We start from the raw sequence: 24,890 nt of genomic DNA on the forward strand, positions 1-24,890 counted from the left end.
GTGCGTCTGTACAGGCCTTTAATGCCAGAGCAACTTTAGCATGAAGGAGAACTGGGCCTTTTAGCCATGACAAGCTGTGTCTGAGAACCTCCAGGTTGTGAAGGGCAAGAAAGAAATAACCTGTTGTGTCTGTTTGCTTGCAGTCTGCCATCCAGGCAGCCACCAGTGCCAGCGTGGAAATAAAAAACGTTCTGGAGTTCTACAAGCAGTGGAAAGAGATGGGCTGATGTTCAGAAGGGCATCGGGTTGGTGTACCTTTCTCTCCCCCTCTCGGAACGTGCAGCGTCTGAACAAAGGAAACAAAAATCCAGGCGACACTTAGCCACGAAGCAGCAGCAGCAACAACAATAACAAAAATACCTACAAAAAAGGAAAGAAAAAAAAAAAAAGGAAGAAAAAAACAAAACTCTGATTCGGCTCGCACACGGACACCCGCCACCTGCACCCCGACCAGACGGCTGTACATCTCTGACGGCGCCAACTGCTCTGAGAAGAGAGAGGCACCTCGGCACGGCCGAGGCAGAGCTCTGCCCTTCTCCCAGTCGGCAGGGATGGGCGAGAGACGGGCAGTCATTCATTTCCCCCTCCTTCCCCACCAAAGCTTGCTTGGTCATCTGAAATGGGCAGGCGGCTTCTGAAGCGTGGACTTGACTTCAACGAAACCAAACCAGCACAGCAGAAACGGAGCCCTCCTAGCTTGGCAAAGAAGATCCAAAGAGCGTTAAGCTTTTGCTTGGCAATCTGGTGACAGGAAAACATACTTTTTTTTCTTTTTTCCCCTTTGAATTAATTATTTTTCAAGGATTTTTTTTTTCTTTTCACTTCTTAGTTTTATATATATAAATAATATTAAAAAAACAAAAGTGGAGTTCCTTTGGGGTTCTGGATACTCTTCCAATGTCAGAGAGAAAAGGAGACGATGCTATTTAAAAGGGGGGGGAAAAAAGCTCTTAATATAATTTTTTTTTTTTGGAACAAGCATATTTATTTCCTTTCCCTGTCCCCATGGAGCGGGCTCAGTGCAAAGGGACGTTGGCCTGCGAGAAGAGCGCTGCGCGACGTGCGCCTGTGGGCTTGGTGCACATCCTTGCTTCCTGTGCGAGCTGCACACTTCATGAGCAGTAAGAGATTGACCAGGCTGCTTGAGAGAGGTGAAAAGGACTCTTCCCCTGTCTTTTCCTCCTCTTCCCCCTTCCCCGGTCCCTCCCACTTCTTTGCTTCCAGCATTAGGCCTTGGAGAAAAGGAGTTGAGTCCAGCAGAGTTGCTGGAAGAGGAAGAACCACGCAGGATTTAAACCCCAATAAGGCTCAACCACTTGGTTTGAATGCAGAGGCTGAGATGGATCAAACCAGCAGACATCTCCAAAAGTCCCAATGCCTCTTTTTTTTTTCTTTTTTTTTTTTTTTTTTTTAAATCTTGCAGTGAGGCGTAAAAGAGGAAGTAGGATCTCAAAGCCATTCTCTATTCTGCTGGCTGCTCTGACACCGCTGCTGCTACGTCACGCTAGAGAGGGTGGCAGAACTTGAGTGGTCGTGTTCCCCCTCCTCACATCCCTCCAGGGCAGGCAGAGGCAGCGCAGCGCCCGCCGCTGCCCGGGACTGAGCTCACAAACTGTTCAGTGCTTTTAGCATCCCGCAAAGAAGGGAAGATGCTCCACGGGTGGGTGCTGGAAGATCGAATCCCCCGCGTGACCTGCGAGGGACCTTTCAGACCTCCATCCTGCCAGCATCTCGAGCAACCTGTGTTTGACGTCCCGTCACGTGCCGATGCCTGGAAATGAAGATACGGGTTGCTCCCAAGACAGCTGAGCAGTGGGGGACAGGCCGAAGGGCCTCTTTGCAGTTCATCTGTGTCGGCGTGATCAAGAACCAGCTGTCTCTGTCCACGTGAACTAACAGCAGCTATGCAAGTAAAAACCACTAGTCCTCTCTGTTTGGTTGTTTTTCACGTGGGCCAGCCAGAAGCTGCTACAAAAGGGGCATAATACGGAAAGACAAGTAACGTGCTCCAATCTGTGCAGACTTCCTCCCGTGATGCATGGTACTGGAGTGGCAGGATGCTCCTTGTTTTCAGGTAAAAAGCAAACAAAAAATAGCACAAGTCCCAGGTGATTCATTTGTATTGCAATTTCTGTTCCTTTGCAGCATGCAGCCTTGTAGCACGGCGGGGAGAGATGCCAAGCTTTAAGTTACGCCTGGAGCCGGCCCCCACAAGGGCCACACGCTTGAAGAAGTGATCTGAAAGGCGAGGGGAGAGTGGCAGCGCTTCCCTGCAGATTTTTCCTTTTGCAGCTTCTCCTGAAACCTGCGGGGCTTTTCTTGGCTAAACCAAGGAAACAACAGAAGTCAAAGACTCTGGCTCTTCCTGGGCACGGTTAGAGATCTAAGGCGGGCTGTGAAGCTTGTCGCTCCTCCAGTGCTACCAATGTTTTTATTTGAAGCCGTTTCTTTGTCTAGCCCATTATTTTTATTTGATGGGGATGGGAAAAGAAAAGAGAATCCCCCTGCGGGACTCGGCCTTCGGCGTAGGGGCCGGAGCGGCGTGGTGTGCTGGAGAGCAGAGTCACCCTCCCCTCTGTTGGCCTGGAGAGTGCTGCTCGGTTATGCTGAAACACACTCCTTGTTCACTAGGGGCCTGGCTCAGTGGGATGGCTGGCTGGTGGACTGTGCTTTTTTTTTCCTGCCGCTGAAGAAAACCATCCGCCTCCTTGCTGCACATCAGGAGGGGCTGCAGTCTGCAACTCCCTGGTGGAGGGCTGCTCGAGCTGAAGCCTGGCTGTGGTTGCAGGCCCCAGGCCTAATTGTCATTCCCTTCTGGCCACCTAGTGCGAAGTGTGCTTGTGGGGTTCCGTCAGGGGGTGTCGCTCCTCTGAAAGCCAGAGAGCGAGGAGTTGGAGACGTTCTTGGGCTTTGCCCTGGGCCAGGTGCTCCCTTGGCTGGAGCTCGAGGCGGGGGGGGGAAAAGAGCAATGCAAATAAAGCAGTACCCAAAAGGGAATGCCCCTCGTGCTGACGGCGAGAGCGTCTCGGTTCTTCCCGGAGCTGCTGGGGGGACAGGACCGGGGCTGGGAGCCAGGCGCTGCGGGGCCAGGCCGGCGTGCGGGGCCGGAGCTGTCCCTGAACAGGGGACATGGGGGGCACGCTCCGGAGCAAGGGATGGGCTAACGCAGTCCCTCTGCCTCCTGATTCGGCTTGGTGGCTTGTTTGGGCCGGACGCAGGAGGCAGTTTAAGAACAAAAGTAAATAAACCGGCCCTTTCTGTAACAAGACGGCGTCGCTGAGCTGCGCTGAGCCCTCTTAAGGGGCCCCACGGCAGGATCAGAGGGCTTTTTTTCTGAAAGGCAGCGAGGCTGTCTCCCTGTTCTCCTCATCAACATCCCCTAGTGACTGCCCTGCTCTCCTGAGAGGTTGTTTTAATATAACCCCAGCGGGTTTTTTTTTCACCTGGAGAGGAGGAAAAGGCCCTAGCCCTTCACAGGGACATCTTAATAACTGCCCGGCGCCATCTTCCAGCGCGTGGTATCTGGGCCGAGGGGGAAGAGCGGGCGACCTAAAGAAGGCACCTGAAACATCCCTCTGCCACCCTGCTTCCTCCAGAACATGCAGCTGGGGTTGAGGACCTGGTGAATGCGTGGCCCCAGTCAGAGAGGGGTGAAACTGGAAAAGCAGGAGCCTTCTAGGACAGCAGAGCTGCAAAACAGCCTCAGGGAGGGTGGCAAGCTGCGTCCTGCAAGTGGTGCCACCTCGGCTTGGCTCAGCTTGACGTCTTTAAGGTCAGATTAAGGGAAGATGCTGAGCCCCGGTCCCCCCACTCCGTGGTTTCCCCGCAGTCTTCCTTGGGGTCTTGATGCCGGCCTGAGAGAGCCACAGCCTGACTCAGCTGGGCAGCGATCGAGCCTTGCAAAAGCCGGTTCTGGTCCACTGCTAATCCACATGGTGCTATTCCCGTCCCGGCTCCAAGCTTGCTAGGACTGGCTCCAAGCTAGCCCCCGTCACCCCCTCCATGCTGGGAAGCGGAGCAAAAAAAGAGGAAACAAAAAATATTTTGTGGGCTAAAAGCTTTGTTTTCACTGTGTTTCGCGTGTGTTTCTGGGCTTTGCTTTCCTTTCCTTTTCGTTCCCATCACGCTGAGCTCGCAGAAGGGGGGCCGGGGCAGAGCGCAGGTTCCTGGTGGCCGAGGCTGGCCGGGTCCCCGTGCCGCGGCGGGTGGACGCGATGGCCCCGGCGCCCGCTGGTCTTCTGCTCGGCGGTCTCACGGGCTGTGCCAAGCGCCTCTTCCACTTCCCATCCTTGCTCGCCTCAGCTTGATGCCACCTGCGATGCCGCAGATTTTGGGCTCGCATCGAAGATTTTTCCCTTCTGAACGTCCAGCAGAACTGCCCGGGGGGGGGCAGGAAATAGGGTGGGCGAAAATGGGGCGGCTGCAAGAATGGGAAAGGTGGGAGGGCTGGTGCGGGAGCCCCGCGCTGCGGGTCCTGCCTCTGCCTGCTGGCACCGAGAGCTGCTTGGTGCGAGGCAAGAGGCAAGCATCTCTCCTTCGAGCCTCCTTTTCGTAGCACAAATGAAACCCAGCCTGCGGATTTGTGCTCGGGGAGCTCTTGCTGGGGGACTGACGGCACGTCTGTCGGACCCAGCCGGGACGAGAAGCTCGGGGGCTCTCACGGCATGTGTCTGACTGTGATCCAAACACGTTGGCTAGCTTAATAAAATACAAGACGTTTGTACCCCTTGTTTTGTGGTGATTCCCAGCCCGTGTTTCTCCTCTAACTACGTGGCTTCAGAGGTGGGTACATTTTAATACACAAAGTAACTCTCAAACACACAGTTTTCTAACCAAGCTTTGTGCTTTTCAGAAGGGAACGACTGCCCAAAGCCTTGCCATCTCTACCCCCATTTGAATTTTTTGACCTGGTGGCATTACTTGGCTTGCTTTTGGTTTGTTAGGATGAAACGTAGGTGAGTTTCTTCTTTATCTCTAAAGCAGGGACGCTATTTCCTATGTTCCTTTCACTTTTACCCACTGCTTCTGTCCTTCAGGATGACTTTGCCGTCTTGCTGGGGTGCCCGTAGGAGCATCCCCGACCCCAGCGACGTTGGCGCAGCAAAATAACTGCAGGGGTTTGCCGGGCGGTTTCTCAGCTTTGTTTTAAAAGCGGGCAGGGGGAGGCGTGTGTTTACAAAACGTGTAACTTGCAACTATAAATTTGAGGTGCCTTTAAAAAGCTTGATTCCAGGGGCGAAGCTGGTGAGGACACTTGTAGTCAGGCTCTGAGGGACTATGCCAGGCGGTGGTGGGGGGTGGTTTTTTAGGGGGAAGAAAAAAGGGGGGGTGGGGGAGGTCTTCCAATCCCTGTATTCATTCACACCAAAGCTTCTTTATCTGCTAGCAGAAAGCATCAAGCCAGGCACCGATGCAATTTGCTCTGACTCGGTGGTTCTTTGGAGGCTGCCAGCAGTGGGAAGGTCAGCAAGGGAGGTTGGGAAAAGGTGAACCTGGCCTTCAGCCCCCCGGGGGGAGAATAAGCTGTGGGTGACTTCTTCCTGCAGGGCGAGACGTGCGCTGCATCCCAACGCCGCTGCCCGTGGCTGCACAAAAGGGAGCCGTAGCTGCCAGCCCTGTCCCATCCAATGGGTCTGGAAGCGCCTCCTGCAGCCTGAGCAGGCTGTGCCGAGACGCTGCCTGGCGTTAATGGTGCTGGGGGAGGCCGCGGGCGTTGCTGCCTGCCCTGCTCACAACCCCTCTGCGCCTCTGTTTGCAGTCGGCGCAGGCCGCGCGTCGCTGCGAAGGGTGCCTGGCTGGCGTGGATCGGCCTCGCCCTGGATTCGCCAACCGGAGGCTTTGCTCCTGGAAAACTGGCGCAGGGCAAAGCCTCGTGGCGGCGACCAAGAACTGGGATCCCCGTCACTGGGGTGCCAAGTCCTGGGGAAGCCCCAGGGGGCTGGGAAGGCAGCAGGAGCCTCCCGGCCTCCAGCCCAGCTCGCCAGGATGCTCTGCTCCCTCTGCACCTCTGCTGCCCACACGGAGGTTTGCCTTCCCCAACCCAAGCAGGTCCCCACCCTCCAGGGTTTGCTGTGCTTCGTGCAGGTGATTTCAGAGGGGCTTTCAGCACTGGGACCCGCAGCCACACACACACACAGACACAGCGGGTGCCAGGCTCCTTTGTGGGTGACGAGCCTCGCAGCACGAGCCCTGGCTTTTCGGGCTCAGCTCGTCCTGGGGCACCGTGGCGCCCAGTGCCCGCGGCTGAGCCAAAATCGTGAACTCACCAAGGGAAAGCAAACCACCAGGGACCGAGGCTTTGGCAGCATCGGCCTCGCTCGTGGCTCAGCCTCTCCCTCCTGAGCAGCGCCCATGGCGTGGACCAAGCCTGAGCTTCCAGCCCCTTCGTGCCGGTGGCGCCCGGTCAGACCAAGTGAGGGAAGCTTTCCTAAACTGGTTTTGTTTCCTCTGCCTCTTGCCATCACCCAGCTCTTTGTGGTGGCGCTCGTGGGACCCTGCAGGTGTTTGTCGCGTGGCCGATGGAGCCCAGCACCTCGCTCCATCGCCTGCCCTGGCTGAAGGGCTCGCCGGCACTTAAAAGCTGATGCCTGGAGCCACCCTGACCGCACGGCCTCACGGAGGCCCAGGCGCCCTCCACCCCAGGCTGAACACTGGGGGGCAATGCCCCGGTGCACAGTATGGGGCCCAGCTTCTAGAAGAAGGTGGAGGTTTTTTTTTTTTTGGGGGGGGGGGGGTCACCTGCAGGCAGTGCGTTCGGCACAAAAGCTAAAAAAAAAAAAAAAAAAAAAAGCAGCCAGAGGCCCAGGAATGTGGCCAGGGAACGAGGAGGCGAGTGGCAGTGGCAGGGACGAGGGTCCCAGCTGAAAGATGGGGTGGGGGGGGACTCCGCAGGGAGGTTTGAGGAGGGGGTACTGCCTACCACCCCCGCAGCCCCGTGCCAGGGCGGTGGGAGGCGTCCCCAGATGCTTGGGGTTGTTTTGTTTTGTTTCCCTTTTTGTTCCCACGCCCCCCCCCCCCCCCCCCCCCCCCTTTTTGAGCTGAGTTTGGGCCTGGGAGGGGTGAGACAAGGGTGGAAATTGGGACTTCTGGGTCCTCTGTGTGCTGCTGGCCTACTTTCCCTGGGCTGTGCCTCGGTTTCTCCTGCTGGGAAGCTCTCCCCCCAGTTCCAAGCGTGGTGTCCGACTGCACCAGGACCTCGTGGGGGGCTGCAGGGAGCCCATGGGGCTTTTCCGCCTCTTCAGTGTTCCAGTCCTAATCCTGCACCTACCAGGGATGTCCCCAGAGCTGGTAACTGGGGCCAGGAGCCCCCACGGGGTGGGAGCATGCCATGCCTCAGTTTCCCCACCTTTTAAATACAGCCAATTGTACCTGGTGCCCCAGCCGAGCCAGGTGCTGTGGGTCAGGGGCCTGTGCCGTGGGACCCCGGAGCTGTGGCCAGGTCAGCGCTGGGGCTGCAGGAGATGAATTTGGGGAAGGGGAGGTGGGGTTGTGTGTGCATGCACCCTGGATGAGCAGGAAGGGGGTAAAGCACCACGGCCGCGGCACCGTGCATGGGACCAGGGGCCCAATTACCCGCCCCCACCCCATCAAATCTGGCCTTAATGCAGTGCTGGTTCATTAAGAATTCACTGCCCTTAATAACTCCCGTGCTTGGGATCAAGCAGCTTTAAGTTAAACTGAACTAACACTGGCGGGGGCGCCGAGCTGGTCATTGCCAGGGACGGGGCCGGATGCTGCTCAGCCCTGCAGGTGCTGGGAGAGGGAGGAAGAGGTGGGGAGCCCTCGGCCTCGCAGGGGGGACATGGAGGTGCCTCTGCTGCGGCTGAACACCCACCCACACCCCCAGACTAGGAAGGAGCCGGCTGCACCGTGTGTGCCTTTATTTCTTTCCACAATTAATGGAGAGGAGCATTAACGGAGGGTGGCCCGGGGCAGGTGGCACTGAGCACCGCGCCCACGGGACCGCGTCGCAGTGGGGGCTAAACGGGGCCGTAGAAGCGCCGGTATGCCTCCTGGAAGCCGATGTGGTCGGCCAGCTCATCGCAGTCGGGGTTCAGCTCGCACACCTCGCGCTTGGCCTCCAGGGGGTTCCAGGCGGGTACAGCTCCGTAGACGCTGCTGGGGATGGATGGGGGCATGCAGGGAGTGTGGGGAGGGTCCCAACCTCATGGCGAGGCAAGAGGCACCCAGAGAAAGGACCTGCCAGCAGGACCCCGCCCAAAGAAAGGGATTTCATCGCATAGCCTGGATGGGGAACACGCGTTACCTGTCATAGATGTAATTCCTCTTGTGTCTCCTCGCCATCTCGGCGCTGGCACGTTTGGAGATAAAGGCTACGGGGACAGAGCAGGGGATGAGGGAGGGCCAGGTCCAGCCCCCGTCCCCATCCCCAGGGTGGCAGGGCCGCATCTGGCCACAGGCACTCACCTTCGGAGCTGGGCGACTCGTCGGCGCTGACGGAGCGCTCAGAGGCTGCAGGGGAAGGATTGAGGCAGTCAGTGCCGCGGGCGGGCACGGTTTGGCCCCACGCTGGCTGCGCCCTCGCCCTGCTCCCAGCCCAGTCCCTGCTCTGATCCCTCACCCGGACCCCCCCCCCCCCCCAACCTAACAAAGGGATCCAGGGTCCTGATCCCTGTCCCAGCACTGCGCCATCCACCCTAAAGCTCAGGAAACCTCTCTCCGAGCCCCTCTGCTCCCCCCAGCTCGTGGCATAGGTCCCCTCCCCGCAGCCTGGTGCCCGTCACTCCCTAAAATGCCCCATACCCCTGCGGCAGAGGCCGAGGGTCAGGAGGGCCAGCAGGACCAGCAGGACGAGGGCCTTCATGGTGCCTGTCCGTGCAGCACTGCGCTCGCTGCAGCCCCTGGTCCCCGTGCAGCTTTATAGGGCGCCACGACCGCTGTCAAGGAGGAGCCCCGCAGCCCCGCCAGGGCTATTTCCAGCGCATCCGCTGGGGCTGGGAGCTGCCGGCACAGGCGGCAATTGTGGTTTGGGGTGAACTCAGTTCCCCTGCGACCGGCCGGATCCCACAGGGAGGGAAACACGGCCCTGGGCCAGCAGAGAGCAGCCGGTGCACGCGGCCGGGCCCGCCTGGCAGCACCAAGTCTCTGGCCCCTAATGGGACGGGAGACGGGGCACCGGAGAGATTCCTTGCTGTGCTCCCCAGTCCCTGATGGGGCTGTCCCTCTCCTCACTGCTGGGCTCCCAGCGGGCTTGCGGACACGTTAGGAGCATTTCCTGACAAAATCCACAGGGGTTTCCCCTCGGCACACGTGGCCCACAAGGTAATTTTTGCCTGGGGACGGCACGCGTTCCTTCAGCAGCAGCCGCTCGAGGTCAGCGCAGCCGTTCCCCACGCCAAGTCCCAGGAGGAGAAGGCCAGCAGACACCACCAGCCTCGCAGCTGTCCCATGCCACATCCTCCCCAGCACCTCTTAAAACCCCAAATCAGGGCTTTGTGAGAGCAAAAAGCGTACTGCTGGCATGGGTCAGGTACTGAGCAGCAGTGCAGGGGGTAGGAGAAGCTGGAGAAGGGAACTCTCAGGTTCCTCCCTCCCTTTACTCCTTCCTCCCAACTCCTCGACGTGAGTGGTGCTCAGGGCCTTCAGCCACCCCTGGCAGCTGGCTCCAGGCGACTCCAGGACTCCGAGCAGCGCGAGCTTCCACGAGCTGCCCAGGACATTCCTCCTTGGGATCCTGACCACTTCCCAGACTTTCAGATCCTACGAATCCAGCCCTGTCCTGAAAAGCGGAACCGGAGGCTTTGGGGTGGAGGAGGAGAGAATTCCTGAAGCCAGAGCCTTTGACAAACAAACCCATAAAACTATAGAGTACGTGGGCCAAGCAAGCACAGCAGGAGCCAAGACCGGGGGGGAAAAGCAACAGCCCCAATTTATTTAGATTATAATGCAGCAAGGCAAGGCTTGTTTATGACAAAAGGAAAATATGCCTAAGTCAGTCAATCACAGGCTGTAAGTGCCTCTAATTGAAAACAGAGGCTTGTGCTTGGTGGAAATTGCTACCTTTGTTCTCAGAATTCCTAGTTCAACACCGCACCAGACAGCTTTCACCGATAGCTGAAGTGCAATGCAGGCCGGGGAGATGACAGGTGACCGGACAGGTAGAGGACCCGCTGCCTTTGGCAGATCTGGCATCTGCTGGAAACGCTTGTGACTGATCCCTGCCAGGCCCACTAAAACTCCTCGTTACCTTCCCAGCCCCGACGAAGGACCTTCTCCTCACTTTGAAGAGCAGCCTCACTTGCAGGGTTTCAGTACGGCCCTTGCAGGCAGGCTCCAGTTAAGTGCCTGCTTCCATGGCTGGCAAATTTCAGAAGGGACGGTGAAGAACTGCTCTGGGGGGTATAACCACACCCACCCACGGCTTACAGATGCAAAAAATCGACAAGGAGGTTTCTCAGGAAAATATTAAGTCCCTTTACACAAGCCCACAAAGCCACGGCAGGGCCATGCTAAGCCCTGCTCAGCTCCACATGAACAAGGGACAGGTCCCCGGGTCCTTTGCACTGTGGTTCTCAAGAAGTGCCCTCCACGTGCACTTTGCTCGTCTGCGGGTAGTGGAGCAGGGCTGGAAAATAGCTGGGAAAAAAAGAATATATGGCAATGAGGAGCCTGATGTGATAAGGCAGATGCTAACATCTTTTCGCACGGCTCACGGGCAGACAGTTATTTGAAGAAATGGGAACTGGACATGAACACCTACGAAAGCAAGGCACACGAGTCTGATGTGGGCTCCTCACTCCTGAGCGCGGCACAAACAGCCTCTGTGCTTTTTTTTTTTTTATGTATAAGGCACCGATTTTTCTCTAATACGCACCTAAAATGCCTTTGAGGTCTCCAATTTGGCTTTAGCATGCCAGAATCACACTCGTCATAGTGCTAAGAAAGCGTGTGAGAGCTAAAGAAGTGTGTGAATGTACAGATGTGCTCTGGCTATCAGACCTGTGGGATTCGCCCTGTTGAACTGAGTGGGGGGATACACATTTGTCATCTGTTTCCAAACATCCTGACGCGCTTTCATAGTTCTTCACAAACTTTGACCAAATCGTGCCAGTCTGGCGACTTTCTGGTTCTCCTGCAAGTTTCTTTCAGGCGGACAAGATGAACTCAAGTTTGCATGGTTTGTACGTGCCACACGCGGTGTCCCACTTCCCGAGGCATCGTCAGTGCTTCAGAGATGAAGATAAAATTCCTATGTGAAAGGCGCAGAATCTCTCTGCTTCCTCACTGGGGCTCCTTGAAGGTCATGATGAGTTCTCGTTGCTCCTTACTAATTGCCTAGAAGGAAAACAACCACCACCAAATTCAGCACAGTGCTTTTCTCCACAGTTGCCAGTGTTCAGGACACAAAGCAGGCTGATGTAAAACAGAGCCTCACGTGCACCGCTGCCCCCAGCATGTACAGAATACAACCCACCGATTTTAAACATTTGCCCCCGAAACATCCTACTCAGCACACTCTGGGAGCGCTCAGGGAAAGCCATCCAAGGCTTCCACTGAAAATTCTCAGGCCTCCCAGGCCAGTGTCAGCAGCACTTGGCTCCTGGTGAGGCCTTTCATGAGTGAAGGGCTTAAATATAGTGCAGCCGTTTGCTAGTCAAACCACAGAATAGCATTTCTCTCAGGCTGATGCCGCAAAGAAAAGGATTTTTAAATTATTATTTTTTACCTGCCAGGCTTGTCTGCGAGTGTCTATCAGCTGCTGCAGCTTAGCAATCTGATCCCTCCCCGCAAGCACAGACTCTGCCAGCTTCCTGTTTTCTTCCTCCTTCTCCTTCAGAACTTTCTGCAGGTATGACTTGTGCTTCAGGAGGTAGGGCACCACGGCGCTGCGAATGTCTTCTTCTGGGATCCCACTGGGACGCCTGTGAATGACCAGGACGTGAAGCCACCAGAGGGCCTCGATTCCACACAGCAATTAGTCTCGCACACTGTAATCGGAAGTTGTGCTTTGCCAAAACGCATCAGCTCACCAACCCCAGCAATTTACCTTTAGCACTGCCCGAGCCTGGATGTGCAAAAGGGCAGATATAACGTGAGTGTCTGATGTGCACCCGTGGCATAGCCCCTTGTGGGGCACGTGAGGAGAGGGAATCCTCCCCAAAACTCTGCAGTTAGCTGAGGTGTGGAGGCAGGAGATGTAATTAACTTCCCCAAACACAGAAACAAGGAATCATTATGATGCTTTTGATTAAAAGACCCAGTCTGCCCTTAGGGCAAACAAAGGCAGCTCATGCAACTTCCAGTACCTGCAGAGCCCCTAAGCCACACGTTCCAACAAAAAGCATCGAAGTGAGCTCTTCCATTAGAACAGAGGCTAAAGGCTAAATCACCCTTCTGAATTATTCAGAATTCTTTTGAGTTTATCCCCATTCTGGTCCCACCAGCACTAACCTCTCTCCTTGCACAGAGAAAGCATAGCTACATGGCTTAGAGAAGCACAGACAGAATAGCTTTCAGATTTTTTAGAAACAATGACATTGCTGTTAAGGTCTGTGAGGTTTTGGAAGATCCCTTGCAGCACGAGACCTACAGAGCACATCAGCAGGCCCCAAACATCACACGGCGCTGCCTCTGGCTGTTGAAGCGCACCCATACGCCTCCCAAACCATCTTCCACCAAAAAGCCCTTACCACGCAGGCTCTTCCTGGTCCTTCGCCTCCTCCACGATCTTATCCAGCGAGTTTAAGAGCTCCTCCAGGTTCCCTTCTCTCTTCACCTCCTGGATCTCCTCCTGGCAGGGAAGGCACCACAGGGATTCAGCAGGACCCGAACCGAGCGGGCAGGGGCATCACCCTGCTCGTCTGCCCTTGCTTCTCCCCAGGGGAAGGCTACGGCTTTCCCTGGGGAAAATAAAGCCCGGCAGGCTATCCGGGGGGGATATTTCTCACTGCTTTTTCTGATTTAAAAGCGCATTTGCCACCCTCAAAGCACCGCGCTGCGGGTTTTTACACCTGGGGCTTGGAGCTCGTGTCTGCCCAGGGAGCCCCTTCCCCTTTTCACCTTGATGGAAGCCTGCAGCTGGGATATAAACTGATCGTAAATGCTCCTGGTCATCTCGGGCTGCAGCCTGTAGAAGCAGTGGTAGCAGTTCGCGAACCTCTGGTAGCTGCAAAGCCAAAAAGGGACCGGCCGTCAACCAACGAGGCGATGGGGATGCGGACACACCGGGGGGGGGGGCGGGCGCCTTCCTTTCCACCCCCCCCCCCCAGCCTCACCTCCCCGCCGCCACCAGCTTCTCCATGAAGGCGTCCACCACGGCTGCGAAGAGCTGCCCGCGGCCGAGCCCCCCGGGGCCGCCATCGCCGCCCGCCGCGGTCCCCTCAGCTCCGCCGCTTCCCGCCTCAGCCGCTGCCGCCGCCATTTTGCCGCCGCCACCGCCCCGGGGCCCCGCCGCCATCAGCGCGCATGCGGGAGGCGCCAACCCCGCCCCCCTCCCCTCCCATCGGGACCCCCCGCGGCTCCCCTCAGGGCCCGAAATGGGGGGGGCTGGGGGGGACACGGGAGTGACACGGGGGGAGGAATGAGGGGACACGGGAGTGACTGGGGGACAGGGACACTCGGGGGACAGACGGGAGTGATGGGGGGGACACTGGGGGGTGGTGGGGAGTGACTGGGGGGGGGGCCACAAGAGTGGTGGGGGGACAGGGACACTGGGGGGGGACACAGGGGGGTGGTGGGGAGTGACTGGGGGGGCCACAAGAGTGGTGGGGGGACAGGGACACTGGGGGGGGGGCACAGGGGGGTGGTGGGGAGTGACTGGGGGGGCCACAAGAGTGGTGGGGGGACAGGGACACTGGGGGGGGGCCACAGGGGGTGGTGGGGAGTGACTGGGGGGGCCACAAGAGTGGTGGGGGGACAGGGACACTGGGGGGGGGCACTGGGGGGTGGTGGGGAGTGACTGGGGGACACGGGGGGAGGAATGGGGGGGGGACATGAGAGTGATGGCAGGACAGGGACACTGGGGGGACACAGGGGGGTGGTGGGGAGTGACTGGGGGGACACGAGGAGTGCTTGGGGGAACGTGGGGAGGACACAGGCAGTGATGGGAGTACACGTGGAGGGACACGGGGGGAGTGACTGGGGGGCAGAGGGAGGGGGACACTGGGTGTGACTGGGAGGACAGGGGGAGTGATGGGGGGACAGAGGGGACACGGGGAGCGATGAGGACACGCGGGGGGGGCACTGGGCAGACGCTGGGAGTGACTGGAGGGGACATGGGGAGTTGACGGGGGAGTGATGGGGAGACACGGGGGGTGACAGGGGCACACTGTGACTGGGGCGGACATGGGGAAGGACTGGGCAGACGGGGGGGGGGCACTGGGGGACGCAAGGAGTGACCGGGGTGACACAGGAGGACCAGGGGAGTGACTGGAAGGACATGGGAAGGGATGGAGGGGGACACGGGACAAGCGGAGTGACTGGGGGACTCGGGGAGGGCCACAGAGAGTGACTGGGGGGACATGGGGAATGACTGGGGGACACAGGGGGGGACATGGAGAGTGATGGGGGGACGACCGGGGGACGCACGGGGGGCGCACGGGGGAATCCGCCCAGCGAGGTTCATCCTCTGAGCCCTGGGCACCCCAGTCCCGCAGCCAGACACCAGCAAGGCCCCCAGCTTTGGGAGCAGGCTGAGGCTCAGCCGTCGAGCGCCCACCCCTGATCCCACCAGAGCAGCTTAAAGGAGGCAGCGCAGGCCCAGCTCAGCACAGAACGAGAAGGAAAAGAACGAGATCACACACATTTTTACTCGTAAAGATACTCCACTGCTTGTAAGAGAGCCAGAGCAGGCAGCGTTTCACAACGGAGGGTCGGGACGTGGGTTTCACAGTGACCCACCCTTTCAGGTACTACCTGGGTGCTTCAGCCCGTGTTTTTTCTGGCTTGCTTGGCTTTGTGCATAGTCACTGCCAGCGTCTTCTCGGTCAGTCTCTGCTGGGGAGGTTCCTCCTAGTGCTACTTAGAAGGCAAAGCGTTAAAAATAAGGAAGCGTTGCTGTGGAGTGACAGGAACTGGCAGACTGCCTCGGCGAGCACACCGAGACCGACTCGCTTCAAGCTCAGGCATCGAGTTGAAGGTCTCAAAGTTTATTAGTTACCGAGAACTACTCTGGTTAAGAGAGAAATACTAAGCTCGAGAGCATCTGCCTACATTCGTGGTGTCTGCTGCTTCCCCTGACACACCAAAATTTACCCTGCTGGTAACCGGCAAAGGCTGATTATTGTTTTAATATTGGCACTACTGCTGCCGTTGCATGAGAACAGGACCACCGCAAACTCACAACACTTCCTCGCAATCCTGCGATTCCACTGTTCCTATTCCTACAGCAGAATCAGCTGTTACAGAGCTGACTGCAAGGGAATTAAAGAACAAAAATGCAACAGAAGAGCAGCTTGCAGAACACGCTGCTTTAACAGCTCTGCCAGTGGCTGACGCATACATCACCTTGCTTAACGCTGCAGACAACAATTAGAAGTGGGATTAAAAGGTCTTTGATGACTCATCTGCAACCCAATTAAGGAGTGCTGCATCTTAGAGCCAGGTTCTGCCCTCGAACACAAAAGTCGCTCTCTGACTCCAGCAGTCCCTGTTCGTGCGTGTTCCACCCGTGGCAGCAGCTGCGGCGCCGTCTCTGCTGGCTGAGCTGCAGACGCCGGGACCGGGCAAGAGCCACGCTGAGCAGGTCCCTGACGAAGAGACAGCCGAGAGCCCGGCAGCAGCTACGGTTCGGTGGGATCCACCCCACAGCCAAGAATCCCTTGCTACGGCGGTGAGAGGAGCCGAGGCAGCAACGTGTCGGTCAGCTGGAAGCATTTCTCTTCCCCTCTCAGACTTACAAGTACCTGGGCTGAGCACTACGTGAGGGCTGGTATCGTAAGAGGCAAATCTCAAACGCTGAGACCAGCAGAGTGAAATCAAACAATCCCTTCCTTCCTCCTCCCCAAGCAGCAGCCTCTTGCTTCATTGTTCAGCTGCAAGTTTTTGACATGTAAGAAACACACCATAGCTTGAGAGTTTGATCCGGCAAGAGTGTGCAAAGAATCATCCTTGTCCTTCCCGAACAGGATAAGCAGGATTTAAGCTCACAATGTATTAGCAAACCATTACTTCTTATTCAATATGAACATGCCAGTCAGGTTTGAACTGGATCAAAAGCCAGTACACGATTTCTCCTTCCCTACCTCCCATCCAGTCGTAGCTCAAGTCAAGCTCAGCTCTCGTCTTGGCTGCTGACAGCGCAGCAATCTGACACTTCCAAGCTCTGCGCTTGTTTTCGCTTAAACTAACTAAAGGTGGGAAGTGGCATCAGCCACCCTGAACATGCAGCATTGACACTCACATTGAACAAGGCCACAGAACAACCACTCAGTCCCCCAGAAATCAGAATAAGCTTCCCTGAAATAAAAAAAAAAAAAAGAAAAATTAAATTAAATAACATTAAAAACATAGGTGTCAAAATCGCCATCAACTAATTACAAACAGCCAACTCGACCCTTAACTTGCCTACCAGCAAGGCTTGCTGTTTGAAGGATGAGAGACAGGAAACATTTCCAAGAATATACAAAAAAAGGTATGTACAGATCTATTTAAAATGCAGGAAATAAGGTCTTAAGTGGTTCCAGGTTACTCTCTTCTCACACCTTCTAGCAATAAAAGTGTGTGAGTGGGGAAAGTTACTTGTCTAGTCTAGTTCTCCAGCTTCCCACAGTACAACTGCAGTCAGCACACAACCCACCAGAGGGCTCTGCTGCAGCCTGTTAGATTCCCCTGCTTGGAAGTTTGACAAAGATTAAAATAATTTAAGGAATAAACTGGCTTTTTGCTTCAACCAGTAAGTCTTTAATTTAAAAAAAAAAAAAAAAAAGGGAATCGAGAATTTGCCAGGGTTCATTCACACATCTGGCTGCTCTTGAATGAACTGCCACAGGCAAAGAGCACTGCCAAGGGTCACGTTTTTGATGGTTTTGAGCAGAAAGAGCAGCAGAGCACTGAATTGCAATCAAATCTAAAGAGGTGAATTGCAGTTGCTCTTGCTTCTGCCTTGTACTGTGAAAACTCACTCCACGTTAGCTAGAGACAAAGGAGACAGCAACCGCCTCTCCTGAGCTTTCAACCGTGACGGTCCAAATCCGGAGGGTTCAAAAGAAGGTTTCTCTCCCACCATCTGCCTCTACCAGTGTCTTGAATCCACCAGCTCCGGGCGGAGGCTCAGCTTCTTCAGAGTTTCGTACCCCACCACGATGACGATGGTGGAGGGAGTGGCAGAGATGATGCGGGCAGAAAGACCTTTCGTCAGGCCCCAGGGACCTTCCTCTGCCATGAGCTGTTTGAAGGTAAGGATGATGGAGCTCTTGCCTTCCACCTGCAAAGCCAGAAGAGAGATTCACAGAGCTGCTAGATTTCATCCTGAGCTGCTCTGGGGCTCTGCTCCAACTGAAGACTCTGAATGCTATGGATCGGCTGGTCCAATAACCTTTATCTAGTGTCCAGAACTTCCACAGGGGGAGCAAAAAAAGCAGCAAGCCCTAAAGAGGCATCGGGAGGTGGGTTTCTTAGACCTGCCTCCTCCTTCCTTCTGTCTGCCCCTTCCTCGAAGGTGCTGGACCAACACGACAGCTCAAGTCTTGCTAAAACCAACTCTGCTGGAAGCGCCTCTCCTCTCCTGAAATACGCCACATTTGAAGGGGAGCCTTATTTGAACAACCGGGCAGCGAAGCCAGCCGTGCTACCTGAGCTGCCTCCTACTAATGCCGAGTGCAAATTAAGCAGGGAGATCGTAGCACAAAACAGCCCACGGACAGACAGAAGGGGAACAGCTTACCTGAAGCCACAGAGATCAAAGAGAGCGAACCCCACCCCTGCGTCACGCTGCTGTTGCGGAGAGACATGCCGAGCAGGCAGAAATCTTACCTGAACCCGAGCTCTGATGACGTCCATGGGGTTGGTGAGCGTGGAAGCGGTGGCAGCCGCAAGCGGCCCCGAGATCGCTTGCAGGAGGAGGTGGGGACAGTCTTTAGGAGTCAAGCTAGAAAGCTGTTCTGAGAACAGGAGAGAGAATAAAGTTTCAGAGAAGCGGCTGCTTATCAGCTCCCTAACTACACGTGCTGATTTAGCCTGATTTACAGCGGGCAGAACTCCTGATTCACCACCTGTCACCTCTCCTCCCACAGCACATCTACCTGGTGCTCTCTAAATCAACAGGAAAGTTGGCAAAGCGCAGGGAGCAAGCCTGTAAACATCGCAGGGGCTCAGCGTTCCATCAGCCTTTGATCGGCTCAAATGCAAGCTCTCAGACCTGCTGGGCAAAGCCTGTATGTCCCCAAAACAGAGCATGGAAACATCCCCCCCGCACCTTTAAAGGGCAAGGGGGAAGCCTTTAGACAAGACTATCAGAAGTTGCCTGCAGAGCTTCACAGATCCCCGAAGCAGTCACCGCTACCCGGCAGATCATCCAAGAAATATCAGCGTGACATCCTGCCGTGGGATCTCCACGAAGGAGAGTACCACACGCTGTTCATACCAGGAATTTCCCCAGTCTGCCTCGACTAGCTGGCAAACAGGATTTGAATCTCCTCCCTCTCACGCTTTTATTAGTTAAATTTGCATAGAAGAGAGTCCAGAAGTCCCAGCTGTTGGGCTGTTGTTTTTTTTTTTTGGATGGCTTGGTTGCTGTCCCTAGCTGGAAGAGAGGAGGAAGCTGCTCTATTTGTGACCCAGAACACCTGATCTGAATCGCAGCCAGCGGTGTACTTTGAGCCCTGAGGAAAGTTCAGTGACCGCTGCTGTTGGCAGCCAAGACCCGCACTCTGCCCAGGGACAGAGCGCTGGAAAAGCAGCTGAAGCAGGGACGTACCGACAGCCGATGCCTAGGTTTAGCATCACCTTGCTTTCCGCTGTAGAAGACCAGGAAAGAGAGCAAATATCTGAGGCAAGCTGCATTCTTTCCCTACCAACACTCGATTGCTTGATCTTAGAAGTCCGCTTTTGAATCTTTTCCTCGTGAAAATCTTGCCACCTAGCACAGCGGATTTTGCTATTAAAAACCGCTGCCGGGGACGGGGAAAGCCTCACACGGTGAGATCTAAGCCTGCCGTTATCATCACTTTTAGGAAGATCGCTGCATGACAAATCTGAAGGATTACTGAGCACGGGGAGCGTTACCTGGCCAGTTACCTTTAGTACTTGGGAACAGCCCAAGCATTACCAGAGCTGAGCTAGAGAGAGAAAACAGCGTTAAGGATATCACAAGATTTGTATCACGATGCTTGGTGCCAGCTTGAAACCTAAGGGAACCGGAGCATGATGTTAAACATAACCGCAGCTGACTGGCCTTTGTTTCTGCCTGTCATTGGTTTTGTTCCGGAATTTCAAGCCCTAGAAGTCTTTTTGCCATATACAAGACTCCTGAGTCCATGTGAACCGCAACACAAACGACACTCGCACAGCGACTTCAAAACTCTGCCTGGTGCCAGACGACGGCCTTCCTCGCTTCCGTGCGGAAAGCAAGAATTATTTGGGATTAGCAGAAGAGGTGAAAGCAGCCACACCAAGCCCCTCTCGCCCAGAGCCTTCTCGTTTTAAAGTCCTCTAGCACTCAGACCCCTATTCCTTTAACTGCGTTAAAATAGAGGCTGCTCTGCTAGGCTTCCACCCGACATCTGCAGAATTCATTTCCATTAGATCCAGCTCTTTGTTCTCGCCAGCTTCTGCTCCCACCCCAAATCAGACAGAGAAAGCAAATCATGCTGGTCCCGCAGCTTCAGAGGCGCTCTAAGGGCCTTCTAGGTCTGCTGGGATAAGACACGCTCGAAGCCAGCCGGCACTTACCAGCATAGAAGTGGTAGAAGGGCCACCAGACCGCGCTGTTGGGAATATAGGTGAGCAGAGAGGCCACGTAGCCCCTGTAGAAACCTCTAAAACCGTCAGCCTTGAAGATCTGCACAATGATGTCCTTGGTTTGGCCAAAGACCAGCATCCGCTTGCCGTCCTGGTTCTGCACCTTGAACCTGCCCATGCTTTCCCCTTTCCTCTGCATCATGAGATGCTGGGAGATCACATCGATGGGCACCGTGATGCTCTGGGCCACCAGGGAGGCCGAGCCACCCGCCACCAGAGACTTCACGGCGTTGTTGTTGTTGTAGCGGGACACGTACTTCCGAGTGAGCTCGTACGTCGTCACGTAGCACTGTCCGGAGATCAGGGTGAAAGTGTTGACCAAAAAGCCACGGTAGAGCCCAGCCGTCCCTTCTGTCCGCAGGATTTTCACAAAGGCGTCGAAGGTCCCGTTGTAGAGGCTCTTGCCCTTCTGAACCTGCAGTCGCGTCCGGATGAGCGTGAAAGGGTAAACGCTCACCCGGATCATCATAGTCATGCAAATCCCAAAGACGTAGAATTTCCTTTTGTCCAGGTGCTCCCACTCGATGATGGGGATGTTGCGTTTGTCCTCCATGACTCCCTGGGGAGGGGCAGCACGGACGGCACGCCCCAGGTCTACCTCGGAAGCTCAGAATGGATCCAGGCCCAGCTCCTCTATCTCGAGCGCCTCCCGAGACCGGACGTGCTGGCACCTGAAAAAAAAAAACCAGAGACGCTTTCAGAAGACGACGACGAACTCGAGTGAGATTAAACAGCCTCCAACACCTAACTTCGCTGACGTTGGTGGAGTTCCCAGAGAGCCCGTGGATAAACCATTCCGCTGGGGCAACCCCAGGAAGCGGGACCGTAACGCGTGGCTGATGGCAGCGCCTTCTGAAGGCACCACAGCGATTTGTCGCGCTAACAGCGGTCTGTGCACGTAAGAGTCGTCACTCTGCTCCGGACCACCCCGTTGCGAAGCTGGCCAGGCTTCGGAAAGCAGTTTGGAGAGGAAGAGCGCTGCTCCAGCAGCAAGCGCTACCTTTTAATGAGCGCTCAGGGATGTGGACTGGCAACCAAAGCGGCTTCTTCCCGGTCATCCCGGGTTTGTGATGCTCCTCGATGTCAGGATGCCACTTGTGGGTTCCAGGCTCTGTAGAAAAACAAACGAAATAAAGCAACAACAGAAGTGACGCGCTGTAAAGCCTCCCCTTGCGTTCCCAGGTTCCCTGCACGAAGCATAAAATCAGACGCGGATTTCGGGGCATTTCCTAAAGCTGGAGGGTGACGCAAGGCAGCGAAGGGGGGGGGGAGGGGGGTCACGAAAGGAGGAGCAACAACGGGAGAACAAGGCACACGCCACGAATTACGCAGAGCCTCCACGTCGATGACAAGACCCTGAAAAGAAAGGGCTGAAAAATCCCAGCCGAGGGATGTCTTTTCGCTCTTCAGTGTCCCACGAGCTGAGGGACTGGGAGGGGAGCGCCGGGTTCAGCCTCCTCCAGCGGCCCCTGGGGCCCTGCCGCCGCGTCTCCGTCCCGCAGGCAGCACCGACACCCCCTTCCCCCGGACGAGGCTCGTGGCAGTTCCACCCCCTCTCCGTTTTGGCTGCAATTTGCTCTAATTTGATGCCCAACCAAGCAGGCTCGGAACAAGCTGACCTTCTTGTGGGGCCAGGCGCACGCAGGCAAAAAAAAAAAAACAAAAAGAACTCCCTCAGAGGACCGAACCCGCACACAGCCGCCGGTCACTGACCACAAGGGCTTTCTTTTTCAGAAAGCTCCCCCCCGCCCCCCCTTTTTTTTTATTTATTTCCAGGAATAACGAGCTGCTACGTTATCAGAAAGGGCCCGACTGCAGCTGCACCGGTTTAAGGACCGGGTTCTGGCATCTGGAGGCCGCGTGCAGGCACAGGCGGGAACTTCGTGAGCGGCAGGAGGGAGCTCCGCTTGCGAGGCCGAAAACTGGGAGACGCCTGCCAAAACCGGAGACCCGGAAACGGGCTCGCTTTGAATCCGGACCCGGAATTCCAAATCAACACGAGGCGCAGCCAGGGCCGTGCGCCGAGGCCGTTTCGCATCAGCAGAGGAACGCAGAAAGGCCTCAGCATCGACGCCTCCGGACCGCAGGCTTCGCGGAGAGAGCTCAGATCGTCAAGATCCGGTCAGAAACGCGAGAACCAACCGGCCAGACGTTATTTACCCCTGGCACAGAGAGGAAATTACGATGGTGAAATTATGGGGGGGGGGGGGAGGCATTTGCTAGTAACGACCCGGTTCCGTGCCTAGCTGCCAACCAAATATTTACTTAACGTCAGAAAACCGCGCTGCCACGGGGCCTGCTGATGGGCAGGGGCGTTAAAAATACCCCCGGGGCAGCTGGGTCCAGCCAGGAGAGTGGGGAAAATGCTCTTTTACCTACCTCACCGAGAGCTACAGGCCATCGCCAGTCAATTGGCTTGACATATAACGCGTAACGAACGCCACGGCTTGTGGCTTGTCTAAACCAGAAACGTATCGCCCTCACTCTAATTAAAGCCTCAGCGCTCCGTTAACGCGCAATTAGCCAGCAGAAAGCTTCCTGCGCAGGCGTTGTCTGCACAGAACCTAGAGAAACGTGGTTTTGTTCCCGTCAGGAGCCCCGCTAGCGTCAGGCTTTCTTTAAAAACAATTCATTTAAAGCCTGGCCAACGCAGCTCTCCCTGGTGAAACCTTCGGGGTTTTGGCCGTCCTCCGAGCTCCTCCGCCACCCCAAAACCGAACCTCACAGAACAGAGCTCCCCGCGCGGAGGGTGCACCTGCTGGGAGAAGTCCTCAGGAGGAAAATAAACAAATAAAACCAAACCCACTGGGTTTCTTGTTCGTTCCACGTACGACCGTGCTTTGCGTTTGGACTTCAAGCCAGAACTTCCCCGGGGGAAACAACCGCACCTTCCCGGGGCACTTATTAATAACCACTTTCATTCAGGTTCTAAATTAGAGAGGTGATGTCACTCGAAGCCCAGAAAAGCACTGAATTCCTCCCGACAGGAGACGAGGAGGGAAGGAACGCCTGGCATCGCCAGCGACGTCTCCATTCGATCGCCACGGGCGGATCCTTGCTCCGCTCAGACGAGTTTCGCTCGCGGCGGCGCTCCCGTGGCAGCCAAAAAGTCGCGGCTTTCGGGTGAACTCGGGGAGGCCGAGAGGAAAGGAAGCGCTCAAAGTCTCCGAGGGGCTGAACCTTCGATCCGCCCTCCAAACCCCTTCCGCTCCACCTGGGGCTAAATTTGAGTCTCCGGCGAGGGAAAGAGGGGGCCTTTGTGTGCCGCCAGCCCCGGATGCCTCGCGCTCCGCATACTAATGCCTCCGCCAGGAGGCCTGGGAGCCGGCCAGGCGCGGCTGAGCCGCTGCCTTCTGCAACGTTCTGGAGGTTTTCTTCGCCCAGAAAAAGCGCGAGAGCGAACAAATCGACGCGAGCGTCCTGAAACATCGACGGCGTCGCTCTAGGGTGAAGCCGGCCGACGCGGGCAGCTCGTTTTTCAAAGCCTGAACGTTTCCCTCCTTAAATTCCATCCCCCCCTGCCCTCCCCAACCCCGGGGCGGCCTCTCGAGCCCCCGGAGGTTTGCAGTTCCTCGGGGAAGCCAGGCGTCTCTTCCGATGAGGCCGAGGTGCTCGGAGGCCGGCGCTTCCCGAGCGCGGGGCGCAGGAGCTGCGCGGGGCCACGCCGCCTTTTCGGGAGGCGAGGGGGGGGGGGGGGCAGCCAAAAAATCCGAGGCGCTCCGAGAGGCAGCGACCGCCCGCGCACAGCTCGTGGCACGGGACCCGCTCAAGGTCACGGCGCCGGTTGGCCCGTCCCAGGCGCGTCCCCCCCCCGTCCCCTGTCCCCCCCCCGCCCTGCAGCCTCCATCCCCTCGCAGCCTCCATCCCGCCCGGCGAGGCCCCGACCTCCTCGCCCACACGCTCCCACCCCGCTTTCCCCTGCCCCCCCCCCCACCCCAGCGAGGACCCCGCTGCTGCTCCCCTCGCCGCCTCCCCCAGGTGACTCCACCCCAGCCTCTCCCTGGGGCCTCCCCAGCCTCCTCCACGTCCTGAGCTCCCCTCCGAGCATCCCCGCACCCAGACCCCCCTACAGCATCCCCCCCTCCCCCCTCCAAGCCGGGTCCTGCGACTCAGAGACCCCAGCCCCCCCCCCCCCCCCCCAATCCCAGCCTCCAACCTCCCCCTAGCACCCCCGGCCTCCTCCCAGCCTCCAGCCCCTCCCAATCCCCCCCAGCACCCAGCACCCCCCCAGCCTCCGGCCTCTTCCCCAACCCCTCCCCCACTCCCCCCAGCCTCCTTCTCAGCCTCCAGCCTCCCCCTAACCCCCAAAGCCTCCAGCCTCCCCACAGCCTCCAGCCTTCCGCCTTCCCCCCAGCCCCCCTCCAACCCCTCCCCAACCTTCAGCCCCCCCCCCCCCCAGCCTCCCCCCCAAGCCTCCAGCCCCCTCCCCACCCTCCCTCAGCTCCCCCCAGCCTCCGGCCTCTTCCCCAGCCCCTCCCCAACTCCCCCCAGCCTCCTTCTCAGCCTCCTCCTTACCCCCGACCCCCAAAGCCTCCAGCCTCCCCCCAGCCTCCTCCTGGCGCCTTCAGCCTTCCTCCCAGCCTCCCTCCAACCCCTCCCCAACCTCCAACCCCCCTCCAGCCTCCCCCTCAGCCTCCAGCCCCCCCTCTCGGCCTCCCCCCTCGGCCTCCAACCACTTCCCAACTCCCCTCGGCCTCCAGCCTCGCCCCCCCCCCCGACCCTTCGCCCCCCCCCCCCACCCCCTCCAGAGCCTCCCCCCGGCCTCCCTCACCTCAGGCCGGTGGCCGGGACGCCCCCGCCCCGCCCGGCCCCGCCGCCGGCCGCTCCCGCCGCCCCATGGCCGCTTCCCCTCGGCTCCCGCCCGCCGGAAGTGAGCGGCGGCGGCGGCGGCAGCGCGTCGGGCCCCCGCGAGCCGCTCGAGCAATCAGCGCCCGCCCGCCGCCGCCATCTTGGGGAAGGGCTGAAGCCGCGCC

At 57.3% G+C, this 24,890-nt stretch overlaps 4 protein-coding genes across 6 annotated transcripts in view; 1 reads left to right on the forward strand and 3 right to left on the reverse strand.

Annotated features, from left to right (window-relative positions):
* Positions 1-4,723, forward strand: part of SMG5 (SMG5 nonsense mediated mRNA decay factor) — a 30,366-nt gene extending 25,643 nt beyond the window's left edge. Inside the window, exons 22-23 of one of the 2 annotated variants that reach the window (XR_005814925.1) lie at positions 144-2,074; positions 2,146-4,723. Coding sequence is in view for 1 of the 2 variants with exons in the window: in XM_040538896.1 (XP_040394830.1) it covers positions 144-227 (84 nt within the window). In the remaining variant the exon portion in view is untranslated. Of the gene's footprint in view, positions 1-143 lie in introns of both variants that reach the window. The other variant, XM_040538896.1, reaches the window with a different exon arrangement.
* A 3,142-nt stretch (positions 4,724-7,865) lies between these two features.
* LOC121060825 (bone gamma-carboxyglutamate protein) lies at positions 7,866-18,825 on the reverse strand. 2 transcript variants are annotated; one of them, XM_040538956.1, is made up of 5 exons: positions 18,821-18,825; positions 8,764-8,852; positions 8,428-8,472; positions 8,267-8,333; positions 7,866-8,118 (listed from the first exon to the last, which is right to left on the reverse strand). In XM_040538956.1, exons 2-5 carry the CDS (start codon positions 8,822-8,824, stop codon positions 7,980-7,982), a joined length of 312 nt encoding a protein of 103 aa, XP_040394890.1. In that variant the 5' UTR covers positions 8,825-8,852; positions 18,821-18,825; the 3' UTR covers positions 7,866-7,979. The 2 variants fall into 2 exon arrangements, with proteins under 2 accessions (XP_040394890.1, XP_040394891.1); XM_040538957.1 differs by lacking the exon at positions 18,821-18,825 and having other exon boundaries at positions 7,866-8,115; positions 8,764-9,456.
* PMF1 (polyamine modulated factor 1) lies at positions 9,864-13,409 on the reverse strand. Its single transcript, XM_040538949.1, has 5 exons — positions 13,236-13,409; positions 13,021-13,126; positions 12,651-12,751; positions 11,687-11,882; positions 9,864-11,295 (listed from the first exon to the last, which is right to left on the reverse strand). Exons 1-5 carry the CDS (start codon positions 13,379-13,381, stop codon positions 11,242-11,244), a joined length of 603 nt encoding a protein of 200 aa, XP_040394883.1. The 5' UTR covers positions 13,382-13,409; the 3' UTR covers positions 9,864-11,241.
* SLC25A44 (solute carrier family 25 member 44) lies at positions 16,844-24,833 on the reverse strand. The gene is made up of 5 exons (XM_040538933.1): positions 24,689-24,833; positions 20,918-21,028; positions 19,849-20,588; positions 17,932-18,059; positions 16,844-17,383 (listed from the first exon to the last, which is right to left on the reverse strand). Exons 3-5 carry the CDS (start codon positions 20,468-20,470, stop codon positions 17,192-17,194), a joined length of 942 nt encoding a protein of 313 aa, XP_040394867.1. The 5' UTR covers positions 20,471-20,588; positions 20,918-21,028; positions 24,689-24,833; the 3' UTR covers positions 16,844-17,191.
* Between the last annotated feature and the right edge of the window lie 57 nt (positions 24,834-24,890).

This window comes from Cygnus olor, chromosome 28 (assembly GCF_009769625.2).
Source record: "Cygnus olor isolate bCygOlo1 chromosome 28, bCygOlo1.pri.v2, whole genome shotgun sequence".
NCBI lineage: Eukaryota > Metazoa > Chordata > Aves > Anseriformes > Anatidae > Cygnus > Cygnus olor.